The 22,563-nt window shown below is 39.8% G+C and overlaps 1 protein-coding gene across 2 annotated transcripts; it reads right to left on the reverse strand.

The window, feature by feature from the left end:
• Positions 1-318: 318 nt before the first annotated feature.
• Positions 319-21,166, reverse strand: znfx1 (zinc finger, NFX1-type containing 1). Of its 2 annotated transcripts, none has more exons than XM_042505341.1 (19): positions 21,027-21,166; positions 19,438-19,543; positions 18,397-19,286; positions 16,008-16,242; positions 15,553-15,902; positions 15,268-15,447; positions 14,357-14,463; positions 12,957-13,195; positions 12,700-12,831; positions 12,358-12,506; positions 11,232-11,375; positions 11,012-11,129; positions 9,438-9,670; positions 7,537-7,676; positions 6,833-6,965; positions 6,150-6,317; positions 4,254-4,364; positions 3,540-3,635; positions 319-3,324 (listed from the first exon to the last, which is right to left on the reverse strand). In XM_042505341.1, the coding sequence occupies exons 2-19, from the start codon at positions 19,481-19,483 to the stop codon at positions 874-876; spliced, it is 5,922 nt and encodes a 1,973-aa protein (XP_042361275.1). In that variant the 5' UTR covers positions 19,484-19,543; positions 21,027-21,166; the 3' UTR covers positions 319-873. The 2 variants fall into 2 exon arrangements, with proteins under 2 accessions (XP_042361275.1, XP_042361268.1); XM_042505334.1 differs by having other exon boundaries at positions 9,438-9,673.
• Positions 21,167-22,563: the final 1,397 nt, after the last annotated feature.

The raw sequence follows: 22,563 nt of genomic DNA on the forward strand, positions 1-22,563 counted from the left end.
TACTATTCTTATTGCAGAGCAACTTTAAAAATGATTTACATATGTTGATTATTTCTTTGCGCTGTGTATATGCACGTCTACATTAATTTTTCTACATGTGTCCGTCTTGTAGCAGCATTACGAGTTTACATGTTAATCATTTTTTACTGGGCCCAAGCTCTCAGCTTATGAAGGCTTGTATTAAAAAAAAAAAAAAAAACTAACAACATGCTGTTTAAGCCCAGTTGTATTTTCAGAAACCTGAGATTTGAAGACTTGGCTCTCTCTGTTGGTATTTCTTACATCACAGCACGTGTGTAAAATCAAGACAAGAATGGGTTTTTGACTTCAAACATATTTTATTCCATTTGAAAAAGTTGCAAGCACAAGGACTATCAAGTCATGTTGTTTTACAGTGTTTTACTGCCACCTTTTGTTAAAGTACAAGACAACTGTTACTTACATAAGATGTCTTGGGGGGAAAAAATCGAAGGATTACAGTTAGTATTTGACAAATTATTTAGGCGGCATTAAAATTCAGATCCTTGGTACATCCTTTCTCAACAACTATGTCTAACAAATGTTGAAATGTTCATGAACAGAAACTCAATAGAGTGACAGGAGAGAAAGTAACAAAATTGATAGTTGTTGAAATTAAAGTGCCACAAACTAATAGCATTTATACATTTAGTCAAGTCTGTGTTTTTTAATAAAGGGTTTCAAAAGTAAATGTCATGCAAAACAATTACAATTCCCAAGCAGTTCAGTAATTTTTGTAAAGATTCCTCCAAGTCCATTATCAATCAAAGCAGTCAGAGAAGTAAAATCATGATCTGTTGCCATTAGCTTTTACAATCCAAAAGTTAGCAATGACCGACTTCTCAAAGAATGCTTTCAGATGTCAATTCGACCAAAGTTTAGAAGGTTGTTGGCTTCAGACCAAGCAGGATGCAGTGCCCCATCCATCTCTGTGGCAACTTGGTTGCCACTTGCCAATGTGTGATTTGCTCCGCCGATAGTCGCCTCACAATCAGGGCAGCGTCGACTCACCGTAGCTCCTCCACAGTCCGCGATCACATAGACATGGCCATTAGGACATTTGTGCCAGTGTCCAGGCTGCATGTTCATAGCCGAGACAATCATCTTTCTCTCTTTGTCAGTGATCCCCAAGCCTGTGGGTGGAAACTTCTTGTCTAGTTCCTTCATGGCTTCTTTCACTCTGTGTTGATCTTGCTCAGAGAATTGGCCAGACTTTTCCAAAACCTCTCTTATTGTTTGTACTTCAGATTTAATCTTGTCACTTTGTCCTTTCTTGTCTGCCATGTGGCAACGGGCGTTGAGTTCAGTCAGGAGGGTTAGCCTCTGTAGCTCTCTCTCCAAATCAAAGGCCTGCTGGTCTGTGAATCTTTGGCGCCAGTGGTTGAGAGATCTCACAAACACATCAACATCCTTTGTTAATTTGAGGCTTTGCAGGGATGACATATTTTTACTTTGGGCCTTTCTCAGCTTTGCAACTCTGACTAGGAAGTCCATATTGTTTTCCAGGATCCACAGATCCTTTGCTGTGAGATGAGACTTCGCCAGTTTGTCATTTATTATAATAAATTCCTCTTGGCGATGCAGGTCATAGAGGACATAGTTGTCCAACCACTGATTTTGAAGGGCCTTCCTGTGCTTTTCAATATCTGCCTGACATCCATTTATCTTCACCTTCACCATCTCTATCTCAGTCAGACAGCGGTTGACGTGAGATCCGTAGCGTAGATTCTTGCGGATTGGAGTTCGGCATTTTGGACATTCCTTCAGTTTAATGGCCACCTCTCCGTTATTTGCCTGCTGGTTGTCATCCATCGCCATGTATCGGTCCATGGATCTGCATTCGACAATGTGTCCACAGTCCTCTAGCTGAATGAAGTTAGCGTCAGGCTCATCCTCAGTGCCAAAGAAAATCTGGGTGACCTCATCGTGATGACAGATGCGACATTTGCTTGGACATTTGTCTCCACACAGACCTATGCATGGGTGGCCGCAATCCAGGGTTTTGGCACAGGGTTGGGTGCATGGCGGACGATCGCATGGCTCATGGCAAAGCTTACTACAGCTTTGGTGAGGGCACTGCCAGGCGCAGGGCTCAATGCACGGAGCACAAGGCTGCCCACATGGCTTCATACACTTGCTGTGTACACAGCAATTCTCACATGGCCTCTGACAGGGGGGGCAATTACGAGTACAAGGCTCCTTGCACTTGTGAGAGCAAATCAGGAGACGCTCACATTTGTGATAACATGGGTAATGGAACCGTCCCTGGCTACACTGGCCACAGGTACCTTGACAGGCATGGCCACATTTGAGCCTTTCCTTACAAGGGGTCTTACAAGTAGGCTTCTCTTTGGCAGTTTTGTAAAAGCACGCATCTTGCTGGCTGTGGCCACACTCTAGTTGTAAGGTGACCTTCACCTTGCACCAACGGGTACATGGCTGCCCACACAATGAATCACATGGATGTCCACAGTGAAGTTCCTTTGGGCAAGGCTCCTGGCATTCAAATGTCTTCGGGTCCCTGTGGCAAGGAACCATCTGTGTGTGCTGACACTGCGGTATGATCTTCTCAACCTTCACTGTACATTTCTTTGGACATGCTTTATGGCACACAAGTGTGCACCTGTGTCCCAGATCACATAAAATCTTTTGGCACTTCTTAAGACACTGGTACTCCTTATGCTCAGGGTCATAGGGGTGGCAGACTCTTGCACAAACATGGCCACAATCCAAACGGAACTCGCAAGGTTTCGTGCAGCCCCCCTCAGGAGCTTGTTTGAAATCATCAGCACAAGATGCCTTTACCTGTCGATCTGGATGATTCTGACAGCACAGAGTCAGAGCCTTCCCAACCTGGTCCTTTTCCCTCAAGGTGTGGAAGATGTTGCTCCACAGCTTGACTTGGCCCAGCATTGTACTGTTGCCAATGCAGTAGAGACCTTTCTTGGCACGAGACAAGGCTACACAGACACGATTGGGAATGTTCAAAAAGCCAACTTTACCCTGCAGGTTGCTGCGGACCAGAGACAACAAGACAATGTCATTCTCTTCACCCTGATACTTGTCCACTACGTGCACTTTGACCCCTGTGAACTCGCTGGCAGGCATAAGTTTGCGCAGGCAGTGGAGTTGGCCAGTATAAGTCGTGAGGATGGTAATTTGCTCTGGTTTGTAGTCTTGATGGAGCAGATATCGGCAAAGAGAGACTATAAACATCGCCTCATGTCGGTTCAGATGGCTTCTCCCATCTTTGATCTCTTCTTCTGGGTGGTTGTGCTCCACAAAGAATAAATTGGTATTAAGGCCCTGTGAGACAGAATTTGATAACAAAAAAAAAATCCTGTTATTCTTTGCTATTTATCATATTCTTTTGAATCTTGTATACATTGCCTGACTTTGACTCGAAACATATTTAAAAGTCTAAGAGACTATGCGGACACTTTTTATCTATGCAGGCAAGTAAACAGATATTCACAGCAAACAGAACAGAGACGCAGCAGGAGAGCAAAGAAAATACACACCTTGATGCTGTCGTAGTCCAACACTGAGGGATGATTTTCCAGCTCTGTGTAGATGTGTGGGGTCAGGAGACGGGCAATTTCTGGTCTCATACGATGCTGAAGAACAAACCAAAACACAAACACAGACATGCAGCCAATCACTTAAGATACAAAGGCAAACATACACACACACATACCAATTCAAGAATGATGCTTTATCTTTAAAGGAGCTCTGTAATACATTCAAAACATTAATACAGCAGCAAAAAATCTATTTGCAATGTAAAGATAAAATGGAGTAATGGTGTCCTGAGCAGAGAATAAAGCCATATTCTCGCTATAATTTTTGTAATCCAGTTACTCTATTTTTTGTGGTGGTAGATGGTCCAGCTACACGTGCACGAGTCCCTGTGTCTGCATCCCACTGGCTAGCTAATCGCACCACTCTGCATTTGGCTACTACGGCGGCTACTTCTGATAAGGTCATAGATGTGTAAAGCCCCAGGTTAACACCCTTTGTTCTGTCAGCACTGTGCCAACGTTAGCCCTTTTAGCACTCTTAGCTGCTAGCTGCCCCTCTGTGTTGAGAACTGTTCTGGCAATCTCTGAGTCACAGATACGCTCTGAATGTCATATAGAGCTCCATTAACTGCATCATCCAAACATGTCTACATTTTACTAATTGATAGATCTTGCAATACAATGGAAAAAACATATAGTTGCAGAAACACAAACCTGGTAGTCGAGTCTGACAAAAGGCAGTCCCATCTTCACCAGCCTTTCAAACATGGACATCTCAAGGTTGAAGTTTTTGGCAAGTTCATATACAGTTGCACTGGGGCGAAGCTAAAGGAGAAATTACATGTTCATCTTATGCTTTACATATGTCAGTTTTCATGAATTACTGTTAAAGAGCATTTGAATTAATGGCTTGGTTTTTATGTTTTGTACAACTGAGAACTTGTGGTTTTCTTGTGGCCTTAAGAAAAAAGAAATTTAGGGCCAGAAATGTGGTTTTATGATTAATATAACATTTTAATTAAAGTTTTGTCATCTCTCTAAACTTTTTCCAGCTTTTGGCTTTTTCCATTCACTGGTGATTAAGTTCATTTGGCAGGTTTATTAGCATATTTAAACAGTCCTAGATCATCACCATGCAAGTGAAGAATGGAGGGATGACTTTCATGGGAACATTCCTGAGGTGATCAGACCATTTGCAGTTATGTAAATGCTTGTGAATACTTATTACACAGTTCCTAGACACAGTAAGAAGCAGCCGTACAGTAGTAAGCCTAGAAGGGATAAACTATATTCTTCTATGGGTTTCTGTTTTAGGGTGACTGGATAGGAATATAGAATATATGCAAATGCATTCCAACTTTCTTTTCCTATACTGTTAAGTTTCTCACTGTTTTGTCTGTGCAAGTGTTTGTGTGTGTGTGCAAACCTAATTTAGCTAGAGGACGGAGTGTGATTGTGCATGTATGTGGGAGGGGTGTGGGGGAGGCAAGACAAATTCTAGTATAAATGTGAAGCATTGTGTTCTGCTCGATTCAACACCAAACCTGTGATTAATGAACAGCACAACAACGCCAAAGCTTATTTTACTCGGAAAGTGTGATCCATCCACCTCCATTTCATGCACAGATTCAAGTTTGGGTTCCATGAAAACAAAGCTCTGAACACTTGTTCATAGAAACAAAATAAAGTACCATCTAATGGCTTTAAACCCATGAAAGAAACAGACTAAGCCATAGCTGTACCTTCAGAATACCTTATCTTGTTTGCTTTTTGTACACGTTTTTCATGCCACACCTGTACGAATTTAATTGCACCATAGTTTAAATTGATAAATAAGAGATATTCTGATATTGATTTATTCATTTTGCACATTGAATTGCACCCACTTGTACAGAACAGTGGAGGGAGCCTCAGGCACAGCGGTAAATTACTTTTATATTAATCTGAGGCACCTGATGTATAAAAATGACCATTGATTTCCAACCTCGGGTTACAATAAATGCAATTTTCAAGTCAAACTCCATTTTGAATTCCATTCTTATACTTGCTAAACTTTCAGTGCAACTATACAGCAGTCAGGTTTGTTTGTATATTCAAATGCGTGCTTAAACTCATGCATAAATACAGTACAACGAGCAAATATTAGGAAAAGAACAGACAGAAGTTCCACAGCAAGAAGAGACCAGGACAGAATATTGAGATGTGTGATAGAATTGTGTGTAGTTGCGATCACATTCTGCAGATTGCTAGACAGGCTGCCTGGCCATATGTCCTTGGCAGGCCCTGACAAGTTGCCGTAATAGTCTACTGATGTCCAGCATATCACTGCTCACTCTCCTCTCTATCTCTTGTAATGGCAGGCATGGGATGTTTTTTTTGCCATTTCCCTCAAGGCAGCACGCACAAACATACTGACAGCTACACAAATACACAAAATCCCTCATGACAGCTTGTCCTTTACATTTTCACCTAGGCATGTAAATGAGGTAATTTCAGTCCGAGGATGAGGGCTTATTAAAATACACCAGTGCACAATTGTCATGCACAGTTTAATGAGAAGACACAGAGAGTTCAGGAATCATCGCCCTATTTGTCTTTACAGGTTCTTACCTGCTGGTGGTCTCCAATGAGGATAAGGTGTTGGCAGTCTTCGCTCAGTGTGGTGATGGTGTGGGCCTCAAGCACCTCTGCAGCTTCCTCGACAATCACCAGGGGTGGACGCACCTCCTGCAGAACTTTACGGAACTTGGCCGCCCCTGTTGTTGTCATGCCAATAACCTAATAAAGATTTTATGTGTTAATCTCCACATCTCTGCTTTTTTATAATAATAATAATGATAATCATAATTTTTTTTTTTATATAGCACCTTTTATACAAGAAATGCAGCAAGTGTGTCACGCCAGTATCTGGTAATATCAGGAAAAGTTAATTGTAATATTATAAGCTATCACATTCCAACGTGAAAGGTTTTACGTTACAACAATAAGTTATCATGTTTTAAAACAAAATCTTCAATGCTGTGACAAGTTAAATAGTTTATTGTTACAACAAGAAAAGTTTCTTGTTATAACATAAGTTTGCGTTATATAATAATATGGAAAAAGGTAACGAGAAATAGTCTTATAATAGTCTTATAGTCTTAAAACGGGAAAAACATCTTGTTTTTGCCTGATAATGATCTGTATGTATGATTGTTTCTGGCGTGAAAGTAATATGCTTCTGTTGATTTTGACTAAACAATAATTCACTTTTGGATCATTAAAGATGATTCATTACGGCAATAATACAGTACCGTGGCTTTCTTGAGCAGACAGAGGTCCTCATGACGTTTGACATCAGCCAGTCTGTCCACAGTATTCTGATAGGCCTGTTCATACTCCAGGACTTTGGTGCAAAGTTCTGCCCTGTAGCGAGCCACCCACAACCTGCAGACACAAAGGAAGTTAATAATAGTAAAACACTGTGACAACTGACTCAATTATCTGGAAGCTTGAAGACTCTAATTACCTGCTCTGCATCTAGAAGTATATTCAGAGCTGGTCAACAAAAAATGATGCTGTGGTAATTACTGAGCTGTGATATTACTGTAAGTGTAGTTTAACAATTACTGCAAGATGTATTATATCTGTCTTGGAAGGATATTGCCCTGTTTGTTAGTTTAAATGATAATTACAACTATGTAAACATGGGTCCTTACAGTCCTGTTTTCACAGCAATAGAAGTTACGTCTCAGCTCTCCGAGGTGAGAAGATCCTCTGGGAGACATTTTTCTGGTGATTAGTTGACTTAATTATACACACTGGGAATAGACTACTTCTACCAGACTGAGGTTGCTTGGGGGATGAGAGAAAGTGAGGGAGAGAGAGACAAATGAAGAAGGTGGGGAAGGAGGACAGATATGTAAGGAAGGTACTAGGAGAAGTGGCAGAAAGCAATACTTGAATGAGAGGCATATTGTTAGTGGACACGGAGAGAGAAACACAGATGCAGACCTACCGATAGAGTCTCCATCTTTCTGGCAGGCTAAGGGTCCAAATATCCAAGACTGCATCTTCCTCTTCTTCAGTCATGGCCGAGCTCTTTCCCAGCTCATTCCTGATTTTGTTCTTCATCTTTTTCTTCTGAGCCCGCTGCATCTGTACAAAGAGAACAGGGTCAACTTTGAACTCCTGGCCGCTCACATCATTAACTGTTTTAAATCCTAGCTAATCTGGATTTAACGGCAGTTGCACCAACCAAACTCAAGCCTTGTCTTAACTATGCAGGGCTTAGCAATGTGTCTTCATGTTAAAATCCCAGCTACTCTAGCTGTAGCCTAACAGCACCAGTTTGCAGTGTTGACATTATCCTGCTTTCGTCCTTATATGTGATAATCATATGCAGCAATGTTATAATGGAGGATATGCGAAAAAGAAAAATAAATTTCATGGGCAGACATGGAGACACAAAGATAAATAGAGCTGTACAGGAGAGGTGTATCTATGTTTGATTGACAGCAGCTGGCAGGTGGAGCTCCACAGGTAACATGGAAGAAGAAAAACAGTGAAAAACTTTCCTAAAACTTACATTGGACAGTGTATTAACCCTAAGTGTTCAGATCAGATTTGGCCTCTCCTGACTTTTGACAGCAGTAAAAGAACACCCTAAATGCCATTATTTCAGCCAGAAATTTGAAGACTTTTACTAAAAATGACCCCAAAAGAACAACAATGCAAAATTTTGAAAATCTTTCTACTTTTGTGCATGTGTTATGAATTTTTGTACATTGAGGTTTTTCATGACTAAATTTGATCAGTAAATTTTAAATCCACCAGCGTGAATCAAATCAACTAAAATGGTGCTTGACAACTGAACGTGTCATGTCTGTGTTTTTTTTTTTTTTTATGAGACAGACTTGAAGGTGGACCTCGACACTGTCACAAGAACTGCCTGCATTCGCACATTTGCTGAGTTTCCCACTGAGACGCCTCCTGGTCACGGAGGCGTCCTGGGGGGAATCTTGAAACAGTGAGAGAATAAAACAGGTGCATATAAGGAACAAAAGGCCACAGGGTGACAAGTAATGTAAAACCTAAAGAATACACTCTCCCTACTCTATGAAATATCAAAGAATTAATACCCATTTATTAATGTCAGATAGCCTATATATACGTTCTAAATAGATCTGTGGTTCATAATGTGGCATTCAATACTTATGAGGGGATTGTTGGGGCGGGTCGAAACTGAACCAGACCCTACTGTGAAGGTATGAAATATGAACAGTATGTCAGGGTAAAAGAGTTGAGAGCTTGATAACTGACATCAGCATTGCATTTTTTACCAGTGAACGTTTTTTGAATCGCTCTTTCGACAAGCCAAGATTAAGGACGTGTGCTGATGCCTGTAACTTATGCACTTTTCCCACAAAAATGAGTACATGTGCACAGGTTTTTTTAAACACAGAAAAACTTTCTAAAAATAGGCAATAAACTCCTGTACCATTGCCAGTAGACCAAAGCTGTGAACACAGCTCTGGTAGACATAGACAGTAGCCTATGCCTTTCTTGTGTGTCACATTTAATATCACATACCAAACGCACAACAAGTTTTTAAACAGTAGAAATCAGCGTGGATGAACTTTATGGTGGTAACTTGACTAACTAAGAAAGAGTGAATGTAAAAGCACAGAGTACTTTTCAAAGAACAGTGCAGTGCCTGTGAAGATATGATTCTACTGAGGAGCTCTTAGATTTACTGCAAGCATGTGCATATATCTACTCCTCTAAAACCAGTCTGCTCTCAATAATAGCGTTCTCAATCAATTTGTCTGATTAACCAGAGATTGCGAAAATGTGAAACTCGCGAAATGTTAAAGTCATTACAATCTCCACATGTAGAAAATCCCCTCTTAATTTTACCTGCCATCCTTCCTCGCTCTGCTCAGCCTCAATCTCAACTTTATCCAGGTTCATAGCCAGCATCAGCTCCTCCACTTCTCTGACAGCCTCCTCCATGTCTGCATGCCTTCTGCCATGTCTGTCACCTCTGGGACCAATGTTGTCTTCAATGATCCGCTCTGCCTGGATCAGATCTGCTTCCTCTGCGATTTCAATGAGGTCCTCCTCGTCCTCCAGCTCCATCACTTCCTCTGCTGCTATATCCAACACATCATTATGAGAATGATTCCATTCATCAGTCAACAAATGTGCAGAATTTTACCTTCCATTTAGACTTCTAAATAAGTAACTTATAATGCAAGAATCACTCTGAAGATCAGCACACTGTATTAACAGCTCCAGCTAATTTTTAATTTTGCAACATCTAACAGAGATCTTTGTCAGGCATTTTCAAAATCAAATTCAAGTGATTTGAAATGTCTGATAAAGATCTCTGTTAGATAAAAACACTGCACAATGAAAAATTACAGACTACCCTGACAAACAACAATATATATATTTTATTTTTTAATATTTATTGAAAATCATGATTACTTGTGAATGGCATTACGTATCATAAAAGTAATTGCCGTGGTTTGGTATTTGAGATACTGTAATATGAAAAGCGTTTAAATGTTCAGACTCCAGTGCTTATCAGGTTGGACCAAAGTATGACTCTAGTGACATAGAAAGGACACAAGGCTGAATCATTATTCTGTAACTTTATATTTTTAGTATGGCTGTGTCCATGCATACATGCATACAAGGTCTTCTCTGATGTCAGATCTGTCCACTGTGGCTCATCTTAGTTTGTTCTATTATTTATCAAGGTGAAGTTTTTCAAGGATTTTCTTCAAACATCACTGACAAACAAATACACAACAAGAGAATACGCTTTCTGTAAATAAGACTTTTGAATGCAGGAAATATCTCAATAAATATGAAAAAATGTTTGTTTGTTTGTGTGTTAAAAGCTGCTTGCTATGTCGCCAATAGGAAAACTAAAAATTATCCATTCACAGGAACACAGTTTTTAGTACTGAGGAGCTGTTTACACACAGTGGGAAAAAAAGCCAATTCAGAAACTCACTCTACTTATGCTGTAGAGCACTGTTTCCCAACCTGTGGGACCCGACCCCCACACGGTGAAATCTTGAACACAAGCAATATTAATACAGAGCTTTTACTCTCTGCTCAAGCCTCATCTTGCATTAGGAAAGAACACAATAAAAATATAAATATTTATAATACAATTTTTACAGTTCCTAAAAATTCCAGAGCTCATCTCTAATGCAAAAATCAAGAGGAATAATTGACTCGAAATCGAAGTCGAATAATTGACATCAAAATTGCTAATTTTACCCTGACTTCCTGCAATTATTACATTCACTCTGTTCTGGACTGTTGTTGTGAAATACTGAATATAATATGAAACATCCATAAAAATGTCCCTTAGTCAGAGGGTGTGATTTTACTCAATGACAGAAAAGGGGTCCCTCATGGAAAAAAGTTTGGGAACCACTGCTGTAGATTACCACCTACATGGAAAGCCTTACCTTCATTTGTATTTGCATTCTCTGTCTCCCTCTTCAGGAAGACGGTGGAACCCAAACCCAGCCAATCCATCATCAGACTGTGCTTCTTCTCCCCACAGATCTCAAAACCATCCTGGGACTAAAAATCATTTCATAAACAGGAACTGATGAGTTTGCTGTCTTCTATTCTGTCTTACACCTGAATGAACATGAACATGAAATGTCTGTTGTATTTACTCACAGGAGGTTGGTGCATACTGTCCCAGTGTTTGTGTGAAATGAACTTCTGTAAGAAGATTTCACGCAGGACGCCTTTCAGGGAACACTCTAGCTTCATGCTCTGACTCTGGATCCCATCCTCCTCCCGACGCAGCTGCTTGTAAATCTGTTTAACACAAGGTTCCCGCACATCCTTAAAAACTCTTAAAGCATTAAATTCATGAATTTAAAAAAGACCTTAATTGGTATTAAATGTCTTCAATCTTTCAGAAGTCTTAAAATGCTGAAGTTTCCTGCACATTCATTTATATGCGGCAGCACGTCATGATCAAAACATCTGCTGCCACGTATTGATTTTATGTATTTGGAATTGTGCATTCAACAGAAGCGCTATTGGTCTATACGTATATAACGTTCAGTTATTCACTAAAACACACTCTACAACACACGCAGAGCTACTCTGGGCACAGACGGAGCAGCAGAACAGTTGCAGTGAAACACAAACTTAATTGTTCATTCTGCTGGGTCTTAATTTTTTCATTCATTCTTTTCTACAGCAGCAAACAGCAGCTGCTCCTTTCATCCACTGATATCATCAGTCCTGACCAGACTGGCAGATCACTCATCCACCCAGCAACTCGAACTGCTGCTGAGGGAAAAAGAACTATAGCAAGTTTCATCTGCTTTGCAATCACAGACCCGCAAAAAAGTCTTTTAGAGAGAAGACACCAAATGATAAGTTTGCCAACAACCCAGTTTTTTCCTACAATTGTTTTTTTTTTTTTTTTTTGTAAAATTGGTCTTTCACTTAATTCCAAGTGGCATTAAAAAGGTCTTTTAAATTCTTAAATCTGACTAGCCTTAAGCCGTTGGAGCCCTGTAAATAAGTCATAGTACACTGATCTGGTGGCGAAATCACACAATTTATATGATGTACTACAACTAAAAGAGTGATAAGCATATGAATGCAACACAAAAAGACACAAAATACCACACGATTTTCTTTAGAATAAAACAGCCTACATTATTAGAAATCATTTAAACCTATTTTATCATTTTATATATTCTCAACACGTTATGCATAAGAAACATCAAGTATGGAGCAAGCTCAGAGACACACAATAGGTCAGGCAGCTTGAGAGACTCACCTCATTATACGCAGGACCCAGGTGAGACGGCAGTGAACGCCTGAAGTCATGTAAGCGGGTCAGCTCCCTTAGATTGAAACGCTTCAGGATCTCACTGTTGCTGCGGCCTCCTACTCTCACTATTCCCCTTTTCAGGAATTTATGAATACCTTACATGCAGAAACAAAACAGAAAGCTTATTTATCTCTCAAGGTCACAGTTTGTAAATATAGCATATATACCAACACTCCCAAGAATTACTGTTTGAATTAGAAACAGATGTTCTTCTCTTTGTTGATGTTTTTTAAATCCCAAATCACTCAAGCAACAAATGAATCTCAAATTATTGGCATCACTCCTTACCCTCAAGGAACTGATCCAGGGCATGGTTAGTGTAACACACCACCAGCATCGGAGCATTGCCAAATCTTTCTGTCCAAAGATTCTGATTGGTCAGCAGAGCCTCAGCAATCTTAAGGCCAACATAGGTTTTTCCTATGAAAGAGGAGGATTTTGTTGAATAAGTCATTTCACAAATGTGTGAAATACATTTTACACCTTTTTTCCATTCACAAATCAATGAAGTCATCCTTCCGACAATGGGTTTTTCTATATCTCACCTGTGCCAGGAGGTCCCTGTATGATGGTCAGCTCCTTTGTGAGGGCCAGCTGGAAGGCTCTCATCTGAGAGTCATCCAGCCCCAGCTCCTCCATTCTCGGCCAGGCCTCTGTGTCCAGGCAGTGGAAGGGCTGCACACTGTCCTTATGGTCGGGCACAGCAATGGATGACAGGTCATAAACATCTCGTCCTTGCAGATAAGCTGGGGGTTGCACATCCTTGCTGCACTCCACGATGTACCTAGATGCATTAAGGACAGGATTATAACTTTCTTTTACACAAATAGCAGACACTAAAAGATGTAGATACTTCTCATTAATCAATTATTATTAGGTTCTTGCCTCAAAGAAAGTTTCTCTTCCAATTGAAAAATTATTACAATTAAAATCTTACAGTAAAATCCACTTCAATAAACATGTTAAAGATAAATTTGCTTTTTATTATTGAATGAGTGACAAAGAGGGACTTGATCACTTTTTGCAGTCAACAAGTCCTCCGGAAGAGAAGTATGCTAACATGTGAATTTTGTCTGCTGCCATCACTGCAATGAAACATTTTACCTGCTTGTAAGACTATTATTGATGGTATTGTTTTTATGTCTTTTATTGATGATTAGAATATCCTTTATTAATAGTTTCCTTTGTTCCACTGAACTCATTTGCATATTTTCATTTTTATTCATTACCAAACTATTTATGTGTCTACTTCTTACTGTATGTTATAGTGTGTGTGCACAAGCTGTTCAAATTGCCCTTGGCAGGATTGATAAAGTTGTCTGATTCTGAATCCCCAGCTGAACTAAGAGGTGTTTTAGGATTTATCAGATAAAGCCGGAGATGGTTGTCAGGGGAAAAGCCCACTGTGCTGCACTTTTTGCACCTCAACACTGACCCCAATCAGTTTCTAACATGGCAAAACATCAAGAAATGATAGATAGAAAGGAGAACTTTGTTCAATAAATAGGAAAAAAATAAATAAATAAATATGTTACTGATGACTCCCATGGTGCACTTCTGAAATCAAACAGTTTAAAGTTGTTTCAGGTAGTCACAAGAGAAAGGTCTGGGAGACAGATGGCCAACAAAGTGTCTCATATAAGACATTACTTTGTGGTATCTATGAAGGGCACCGGGAGTGCAGACAATAACCGAACTTTTGAACTCATCCATGCGTGATAGCTTTTTGGGAATACCACAGCGATATAATTAACTCATGCCAATTAAAAGTGTGATTGCTGAACTTGCTTTGTACCATTTCTCTCTCCGCTGCCCTTTGAAAAATCTACATGTGAACTCATTTTGAAAGTGCAATGGGATTATACAAAAACTACGACCTTGACGATGAAATGTGAAACTCCTCCACAACACACAGACACACAGATGCACAGACGCACACTCCCACCTCTGAAAGGGCAGGTTGTCCTCCTCCTGTTCCTTTAGGCCCTCCAGAACATATCGATAGGCCTCAAAGTATGCAGTGGTCTCAACCATCAGAAACGATTGATCTTTCTACGGAGAAAAGAAAAAAAAAGTTCTTTATCTGTTTGATATAAAACCCAGTAAGTCCCCCACCCCACAGTTACCCTGCATGTTAGGAACTGAACAGTCATGTCAACACGTTGATTTACTTTTATGTTCATTTTGGAGGCTGCAGTTTGTGGTGTTATGAGGTTATACTGAGAGGCTGTTTTAATATTTCATCCACCATGTTTCAGTGTTTCCAACACTTTAATGTATTTGTGGTGGACCCGTAACAATTTAAACATCTGCTGCCACAAATTTTCTATTTTTGGAGCTGGACCGTTTATTAGGAGCACTGTTTGATTTTTCATTGCACCACCCTGGGCACAGATGGAGATAAAGAGCACCAGGCGCATTTGAAATAAAATTCAAGTTTTCTGGGTCTAAAGGTTTGCATTCATTGCAGCAGCTCCTATTCGCATCTGTTGATCTGATCAGCTCTGAACTGATCAACAGGTCAATTATCCACCCAACAAACTACTGCTGCTGAGTAGAAAAGGACTCATTGGAGCTCCACCTGCGCTGCGTTCATGGACCTGCAAAACCTCTGAATTTAGAGAGGGGATATGGAATGATACAAAGGGACACACACATTTAAAACAAAAAAACAAAACACTCATTCTGTGAGAAAAAAAAACATTGCTACTACTCTGTATTTCAGCTAAATGTACCGAATTAAGCGGCAGCTCATTGTACATTTTCATTTATAGATTAAGTGGCTGAAATCAGACCATAACATCCATATCTGCAACTGCATGCATTCTGCCCTTATCAACACAATTTACAGCCCACCTCAATTCTGGCCAGCTTGAATCGGCTTTCTTCAGTAAAAGCAATCTGGACCTGTCCCTTTGCCAGGTCTTTGGGATCCCGATCTGACACTGTGGCGAACAAGAAGCTCTCAAAATTATCACACGACAGGCAGACAAGGGAACCATAGATCAGCCTCTTGGAGTTCTGCCAGCGCACAAACTGGAGGATAGATAGAGGAAGGATCTTAGTGTATGTCTTCCCATTTGCCATTCAATTAGCAAAATATGTCACACACTAAATATCAAAATCCATCCACAGACTAACCTTAAGTGGCTGAATGTCAAACTGGATGATGTAAGCGAGGCCAGTTGGCGTGCACTTGGGCACCATCAATTTGGTATCAAAATATACTCTGATGTCATCAAAACGCTTTGTCTTTAGTGGACTGTCGCGCCGTCCCTTGTCCATTCGGTTCCAAAGCAATTGCTGGATCCCCTCACGAAGTGGTCGCACAAAGTCCTCTCTCAGCAGCCGGAAGTGCGTATCAAGGTAGAGGTGGGTGTTTGTGTAACGCTGAGAGGTGAGGTTGGGTCGCAGGAAGGGCCTGACTTCCTCCTGGAACTCCTTGGGAGTCGGGTAGATGGGGATGGTCCTGAAATCTTGCTGCTCTTCATCTGGGGATAGAAATAGTGTGAGTTTCAGTTAGTCATGCGTCTATAAAATGATGTGGCAATTTTACTAAAGGCATTTCAGTAAAAATATCCATAAGACGACATTACCTGGATTTTCACCTCCATTAGTTAAGAGGGCATAGGTGTCCTTGTCTGAGCGCAGAGTACCCTCCCTGGATCTCTCCTGGAGGTGTTGAATCAGGCCCTGAACACTCTCCACGCTCTCCTCCATTTGAGGGGAGATGTCCACTCCTGATGCCCTTAGGCTGTTGATAGAGGCCTGGAGCAGCGTCAGTAGCAAACTCACGGCCTGGACCGAGCTGGCAGGGAAAATGCTGAGGACCTAATAAGCATACGGAGAATAGTTAGCTGGATACTTAACCCTTTGAAACCTGAGCAAACTGACTTGATTTCTTTCAAAACATGACAAGAAGGCAATGAGCAAAAAAGAAATTACCCCAAAATCAGTAAGACATTATTATAAAGCACAAAAAAAACCCTGAATATTATTTTTTAAAGGAAAAATATAAAATATAGAACAAAAATTTAAAATAAAAATAAAAAAACAGGGAAATGCTTTAAAAAAATATTATTATTTCGTAATTATGACCATTTTTCCCTGGCTTTTATTTCTTCTTTTTTTCCCCCTTGCATCTTATCTTCCAAACCTGCCAGTTTCTCACAGTGTTTTGAGCATTTCTCACAAAGTTGCTCATTGCCTTTTTTTTCATGTTTTTTAAACAAATCACAACAATGTGCTTCATTTTCAAAGGATTAAAAATTTGTAAAAGGCGTCTGAAAGTAGCGCAAGAAAAGTGGTTAAGGATGCATTAAGTTACAAAGAGTACAGCTAATAATTGATGAGTTGTTAACAGAAAGAATTATGTGCAATGCTATTAGCACCCAGGTGTCCGTAGCCAACAATGCTATTTACACATGGGGGTAAAATAGGAATGTGCTTATCTACACCCAGGTGCTTATTCTTGGACATTGTGGTATGTCAAAATACACAGCAAATAAAATATGAAAATAGCTACATATTCTGAATAATATTGTGATATTCTGTTTAAATTTATGCATACAGTGTGCATTCAGCAGCTTCTTTATCTCACATCACCTGATTTTCTGGCAGTATATTTGTGAGTTTTTTCTCATAAATTTACTACTTTAATCTCAGACAATAAGTGACATTCGCTACTACTAGCCCTCACCTTGACCTCTTTGCCCTAATGTGAAGAGTACGAGCCAATCACAGCAAGCATTGGGATCAATGAAAAAGCATTGTGGTGATGGCTATGAGTGGCTGAGTAGCTGCAGTGTAATTATTCTCGCTCAGGTGCAAATAGACACTCCAAATAATTGTTCTGTTTGTTGTAGAAACACAGAAACAAGGTTTGATAAACTCTTCCTACCAACCGATGCACTCATAGATGGTTTTTACCCCATATCTCATAGGTGCTTTACTCTATTATTCCATTTTTTCATGACTTTGTATGTCAGTTTATTTTTAATGACTAAATATCATTATTTTGTTTATTTTTTATTGGCGTTAAAAATACCAATGTATTGGAGTCCTGGGGGACATGACACCATATGCTTGACTGTCAAAGACCCTTAATCCTGCTCCTAATATAATATTCAAAGTCAACTGACTGTAACTATCCTAACAAAAATAATAACGAATGTTTTGTCAGAAGACATTAAGAATACAACTAATAATGATTTGAGATAAAATAAGGTAAATTTTTGCTGTGATGATCATTCTCAATGACTACATATAAAGATTGACGACATGTCTCCACTCCCTCACACACACAAAACTGAGGTCAAAATATCAAAGATACGACAGCGACTAACTTGCACTGGTGACATCATTATAAGCCAAAGTCTGCACAGTAGCTGTCTTCACAGTATCTAGTTCCTGTCTATACACCGTATTGACCAATCACGAGCTGTGGCATTGATTTCATCACGCAAATTGGCACACACAGCACTCAATCATGACATCAAACCCCCTTTTTATAGCATCAAATAACTAATTTAAACCTAATGTATCAGCGGAATCAAACACTTGAACAAACACTGGCATGTTAAGAACTACACTAAATGGAAGAAAAGATGTACAGTTTTTTTTTAGTTTTTTTAGTTTGGCCGATAACATGAAGGGAGCAGGTTTTGTGACCTTTTCTGCAGCAAGCCATTAAGATGTTTTGACTTCATTTTTTGGGAGCCATCACGTCACCCATCTTTGTAACCCCAGCCGTTATGTGAAATACGTTGGTAGGATGAGGGTTTAAAAACGATTTTTCTTAATAAGCTTCTTGCTATAAGATGCAATGAAACTCTACAGAAAACTTTTTCTATAAAGTTTTAACATTGTTGGCCGGACTTCTGTTTGCGTCTTTGATGAACTCACATGCAAACACACACTCACTGTGTATCTTTCATGTATTACTTCAACTGACAGATACTTCCATTTATTCCTTTCTCTATTTACCTCTGACAGAATAGCCAGGATGTTTAACAGGTGTTGTGGGTATTGTGCCCTGCGGACGGGGTTGAACTCTGTCCCCATGCCCACTAGATAGTGGGGCAAGACTGTGCGGAAGAACCCTGAGTCTTTGATGATGCTGGCCAGGTGCTGCAAGGTGCCTCGGTCTGTGCGTGATTTGAAGGCTTTACTAAGCACTAGGCAGAAAAGTTCGACAAGGTCCTGCCTCATTTTTGTCTCACTCAGGACCTCTTTGAGGGCCGGTTTGGAGGACAGGGTGATGGCGACTGTAGATGGATCTTTTCCAGAGAGTTCCTCCAGTGTCTTATAGCCCAGTCCGTTACCCTTTGGTGCCCCAAATCTGCCAGCAGAATTTGATCCCTCTCCTTCCACGTCATTTCTTCTCTCACCTCCTCTACCTCCTCTTCTATCCATACTATGTCCTCCTCTCCTTGCACCCATCCCTGCCACCCCCCCTCTCGCTCCTTCTCTTTCAGCCGCACCTTGCTCTCCATTTCTTCTTACCCCACCAATTTCTCCCCACTCTCCTACATTTCCACCTCTTCCCCTCCCTCCTCCTCTCTGTCTGGCTCCTCCTCCCTGTCCTCTTGCATCTCTTGCACCCCCTCTCCCAGCACCTGCTGCTCCTCCTCTTCCTCTTCCACGCACTTCTTCACCTCCTCCTCCTCCTCCCCCATCTGTCTCCTCTCTTCCTGCACCTCTTCTGCCCCCTCTTCCTGGGGCTGCCCCTCCTCCTCTGCCTCTCCCACGCATCCCTACACCACCTCCTCCTCCATCTGTCTCCTCCCTTTCATCTTGATTTCTCCCACGACTTTGGTTTCTTCTTCCTCTCCCTCTGCCTCCACCAGCATTTTCATTCTGACCAGTATCAGCACCTATGGAGAAAAAAATGTATTCATATTGTGAGACCTTGAAATTTGCTGGATTTGTACTCAGGGTTTAATTCATAGACTGTATGTAAAGATTTAAATATCTTTATAGACAGTCTATGGTGTAACTTGTTTGCCTCTAATACTGTTCATTTACCATTGTTAGGTCCTCTTCTCCCTGTTCTTAAAGTCAGTCTTTCCATGGTCTTGCATGTGGTAGTCGCTGAAACTTGTTGGTTGGTAACACCGATGAGTTTCACTTTCTGAGTGGCAAGAAATGGTGAAAGTGAAAGTGAAAGTGAAACACATTTCAGCATGATCACCAAAAATGTTTAGGAAGGCCTATTCATACCACTGTAAACATATTTAAAAATACTTTTACAAGTAGAAGTCCTGCATTTAAATCATTCTTGAGTTAAATGCATCAAAATGTTGCCTACTTTTAAAATATATATATATATACTTTTAGTACAAAAAATACTGGCCTTCAATTTTAAAAAGTCACTCAAACTGACATGTATCAACCAGGAGGAAAGTCAAAATGACCATAAAGAGACAAAAAGAGATGCAAAGGAACTGCAAAGACATACAAAACCACAAAAAGATTCACAAGGACTACAAAAAGACGCAAAACAAACAAACAGAAGCAAAACCATACCTTGCTCATCGACTATATAAACAGATGGATGACAGGCACCCACTTATCCCCGCTATGCTGAAGTTAGCGGAAGTATGATTTTGAGGTACCTGTACTTTACTTGAGTCAATTATTTTCAGTTACTTCATACTTTAATCCATTAGCCTATATTTCAGAAGTAAATACTGTACCTTTTACTTCACTACATTTATCTGACAGCTTGTGTTACTTTACAAATTCTAAACTTTTACTTTGGATACTTTCCATACATTTTTCTGATTACACTAACTTAAATACCATTTTCAATGCAGGACTTTTACTTGTAACAGAGTATTGTCACAGGGTGGTATTAGAACTTTTACTTCAGTAAAGGATCTGAATACTCCTTCCACCACTGAATAATACTGAATGATTCACTCCTGCGGTTAAACTTCCACTATTATATATAATGCGTTATTTATGTTTCCACCATTATCAGGATGATTTGCAAGGCCACCAGAGTGTTGGAGTCAGATAAGAAAGGGGAGATTCCAAATAACTTCATAGAGTTCATCAGATCCTGTTTGCTTGGCTGTGTACTCATTCTCGGGGAATTTTTCATTTTTTTGTGTAATATAGATTTTAACTGTTACACATCTAACATTTTAACTTAAATGTAGGCCTATCTTTCATCCCACTGCTTTTTGAAAGTGGACTTTGCATGTAATTGCAGTGGCTTAACCTAAAGTAAGAGGGCGCCATCTACCGGATGCAGAGCATGATTTGCATGGAAGTGTAGGTTTCTTTTCCCCAGAAATCGGATGAGAGCTGTAAACCACAAACAGTCTTGTCACGGTTCTGCTGAAATCCCCCAAGGCTATACATGTACCCAACAAGGCAATAAATGTGTGACGCCTTCTCCTTGTTTTGTTTCATATTCTCAATTTCTACAGGTTAATCCACAATACTTCCCCACATTTTTTTCACCACTTTTAAATCATCAACCCGGATCTTTATGTATTCTGAGCTGTATTTTATCGTTATCTCCTAATATATTAACCACCTGTCTTTCTGCTTCCCCACCCTCTCCCCAAACGCAACATCAAGAATAAGAAAAAGATAAAACTTACCAAGACTGAAATCCACCTCACATCAATATGTCCACCAACATGAAGCTTTGAAAGGAGGCAGGCCTGCAATCATTACAGCAGCTCTCCTCAGTGAGCAGCCTCCCTGTCCTCCGGAGCTGCTGCTCTCTCTGCTCACTTCAGGAAGCTGCTATTTAAAAGCTCTGTGTCATTTTCGTTTTCGTTTCATCAGAACAAACACACCACACCTCCAAGTCAGTAAACAACATTAATGAATCTATGACTAAGAGACACGAGTTTAACCGTTATTAACACAAAGTCAGTGACAGCATTGTTCAGTATCTGTGTGGCAGGATTTCCTTACCTCCCCTTCACCCCACTGAGGCGGTGTATGGAGCAAAACTCAGCAAAACTTCGCTCAAATTTTTAAGCATATGGTAGAATACCCTCTGACGTCATAGGCTATAACTGGGTTGCAATTATTGTTTTAATGCATTAACGTGCAGGCTTACTATAGACATTTTAAGTGTCACTGATGTAAATAACAAGATTAACGATGGCCAAGTTATATTTAGCTGCTTTGGTTTTAGGTTTCTGGCACTGACTGGCTCAGTTTAGTTCAGTTCGGTTATTTCAGAATCACAAGGGGTACAAAGCAAAAAAAAAAAAAAAAAAAAAAGAGAGAGAAGAAGGAAAAAACGGACATACTAGATAAAAACCAGCATCGTTCATTTTTTTCTGATAGTAAATATGTTGTAAATGGCCAGAAAAAGTAAGTATAACCTGTATGCCTGTATATACCTGTGTGCGCCAGTGTTATTGGCAACACTTGTGGTTTTCTTGCAACAAGTAAAGATGTCTACTGTGAGAAAAGACTATAAATCAACCAGTCAATCAATGGATCAATTAACCATCAAACTATGTAGCTATCTAAAGAAAACATAAATTATTATTATTATTATTATTATTATTTCAGACCTCACTCTGTACAAAACATATTTATAAGCCACCATATTGGTAACCAGATTGTGTTATTGTACATGATTTAGGCTATATTTTGGTTTACACATCTGCCAGTGGTGAGATGTTACTACGTAGATTTACTGAAGTCCTGTACTAAATTACAAATTTGAGCACAAGTTCTTTACTTGAGTAGCATATTTTCTTTTCCAACATTTCAGAGTGAAATATTGTCCTTTTTACTTCACTATATTTATCTGGCAGCTTTATTTACTAGTTACTGTACAAATTATGATTTTTGCATAAAAAACACAAGAAAAGTTTATAAAACATGTTTTGTTAGAAATTAAAATACCAAATAGTTTATACAAGTAGTTGATTAACCAGTCAGCCAACTGGCAGAGAATGAATTACAAGCTATTTTGATAAATATTTAAGTTTTTTTTTCTTTTTTGGGTGTTTTTTCTGTAGTTTCTTCTTTTTTCTTAAAACCCTCTGCATTGGTTTCTTTTACTTGTAATACTCTATGTATAAGTTTCGACTGACCTTTACTTAAGTAACATTTTAGTGCCCAGCTTTTACATGTAACAGAATCAGTAAAGTAACTGCATTTTTCTTC

This window comes from Plectropomus leopardus, chromosome 2, assembly GCF_008729295.1.
Source record: "Plectropomus leopardus isolate mb chromosome 2, YSFRI_Pleo_2.0, whole genome shotgun sequence".
Classification (NCBI taxonomy): domain Eukaryota; kingdom Metazoa; phylum Chordata; class Actinopteri; order Perciformes; family Serranidae; genus Plectropomus; species Plectropomus leopardus.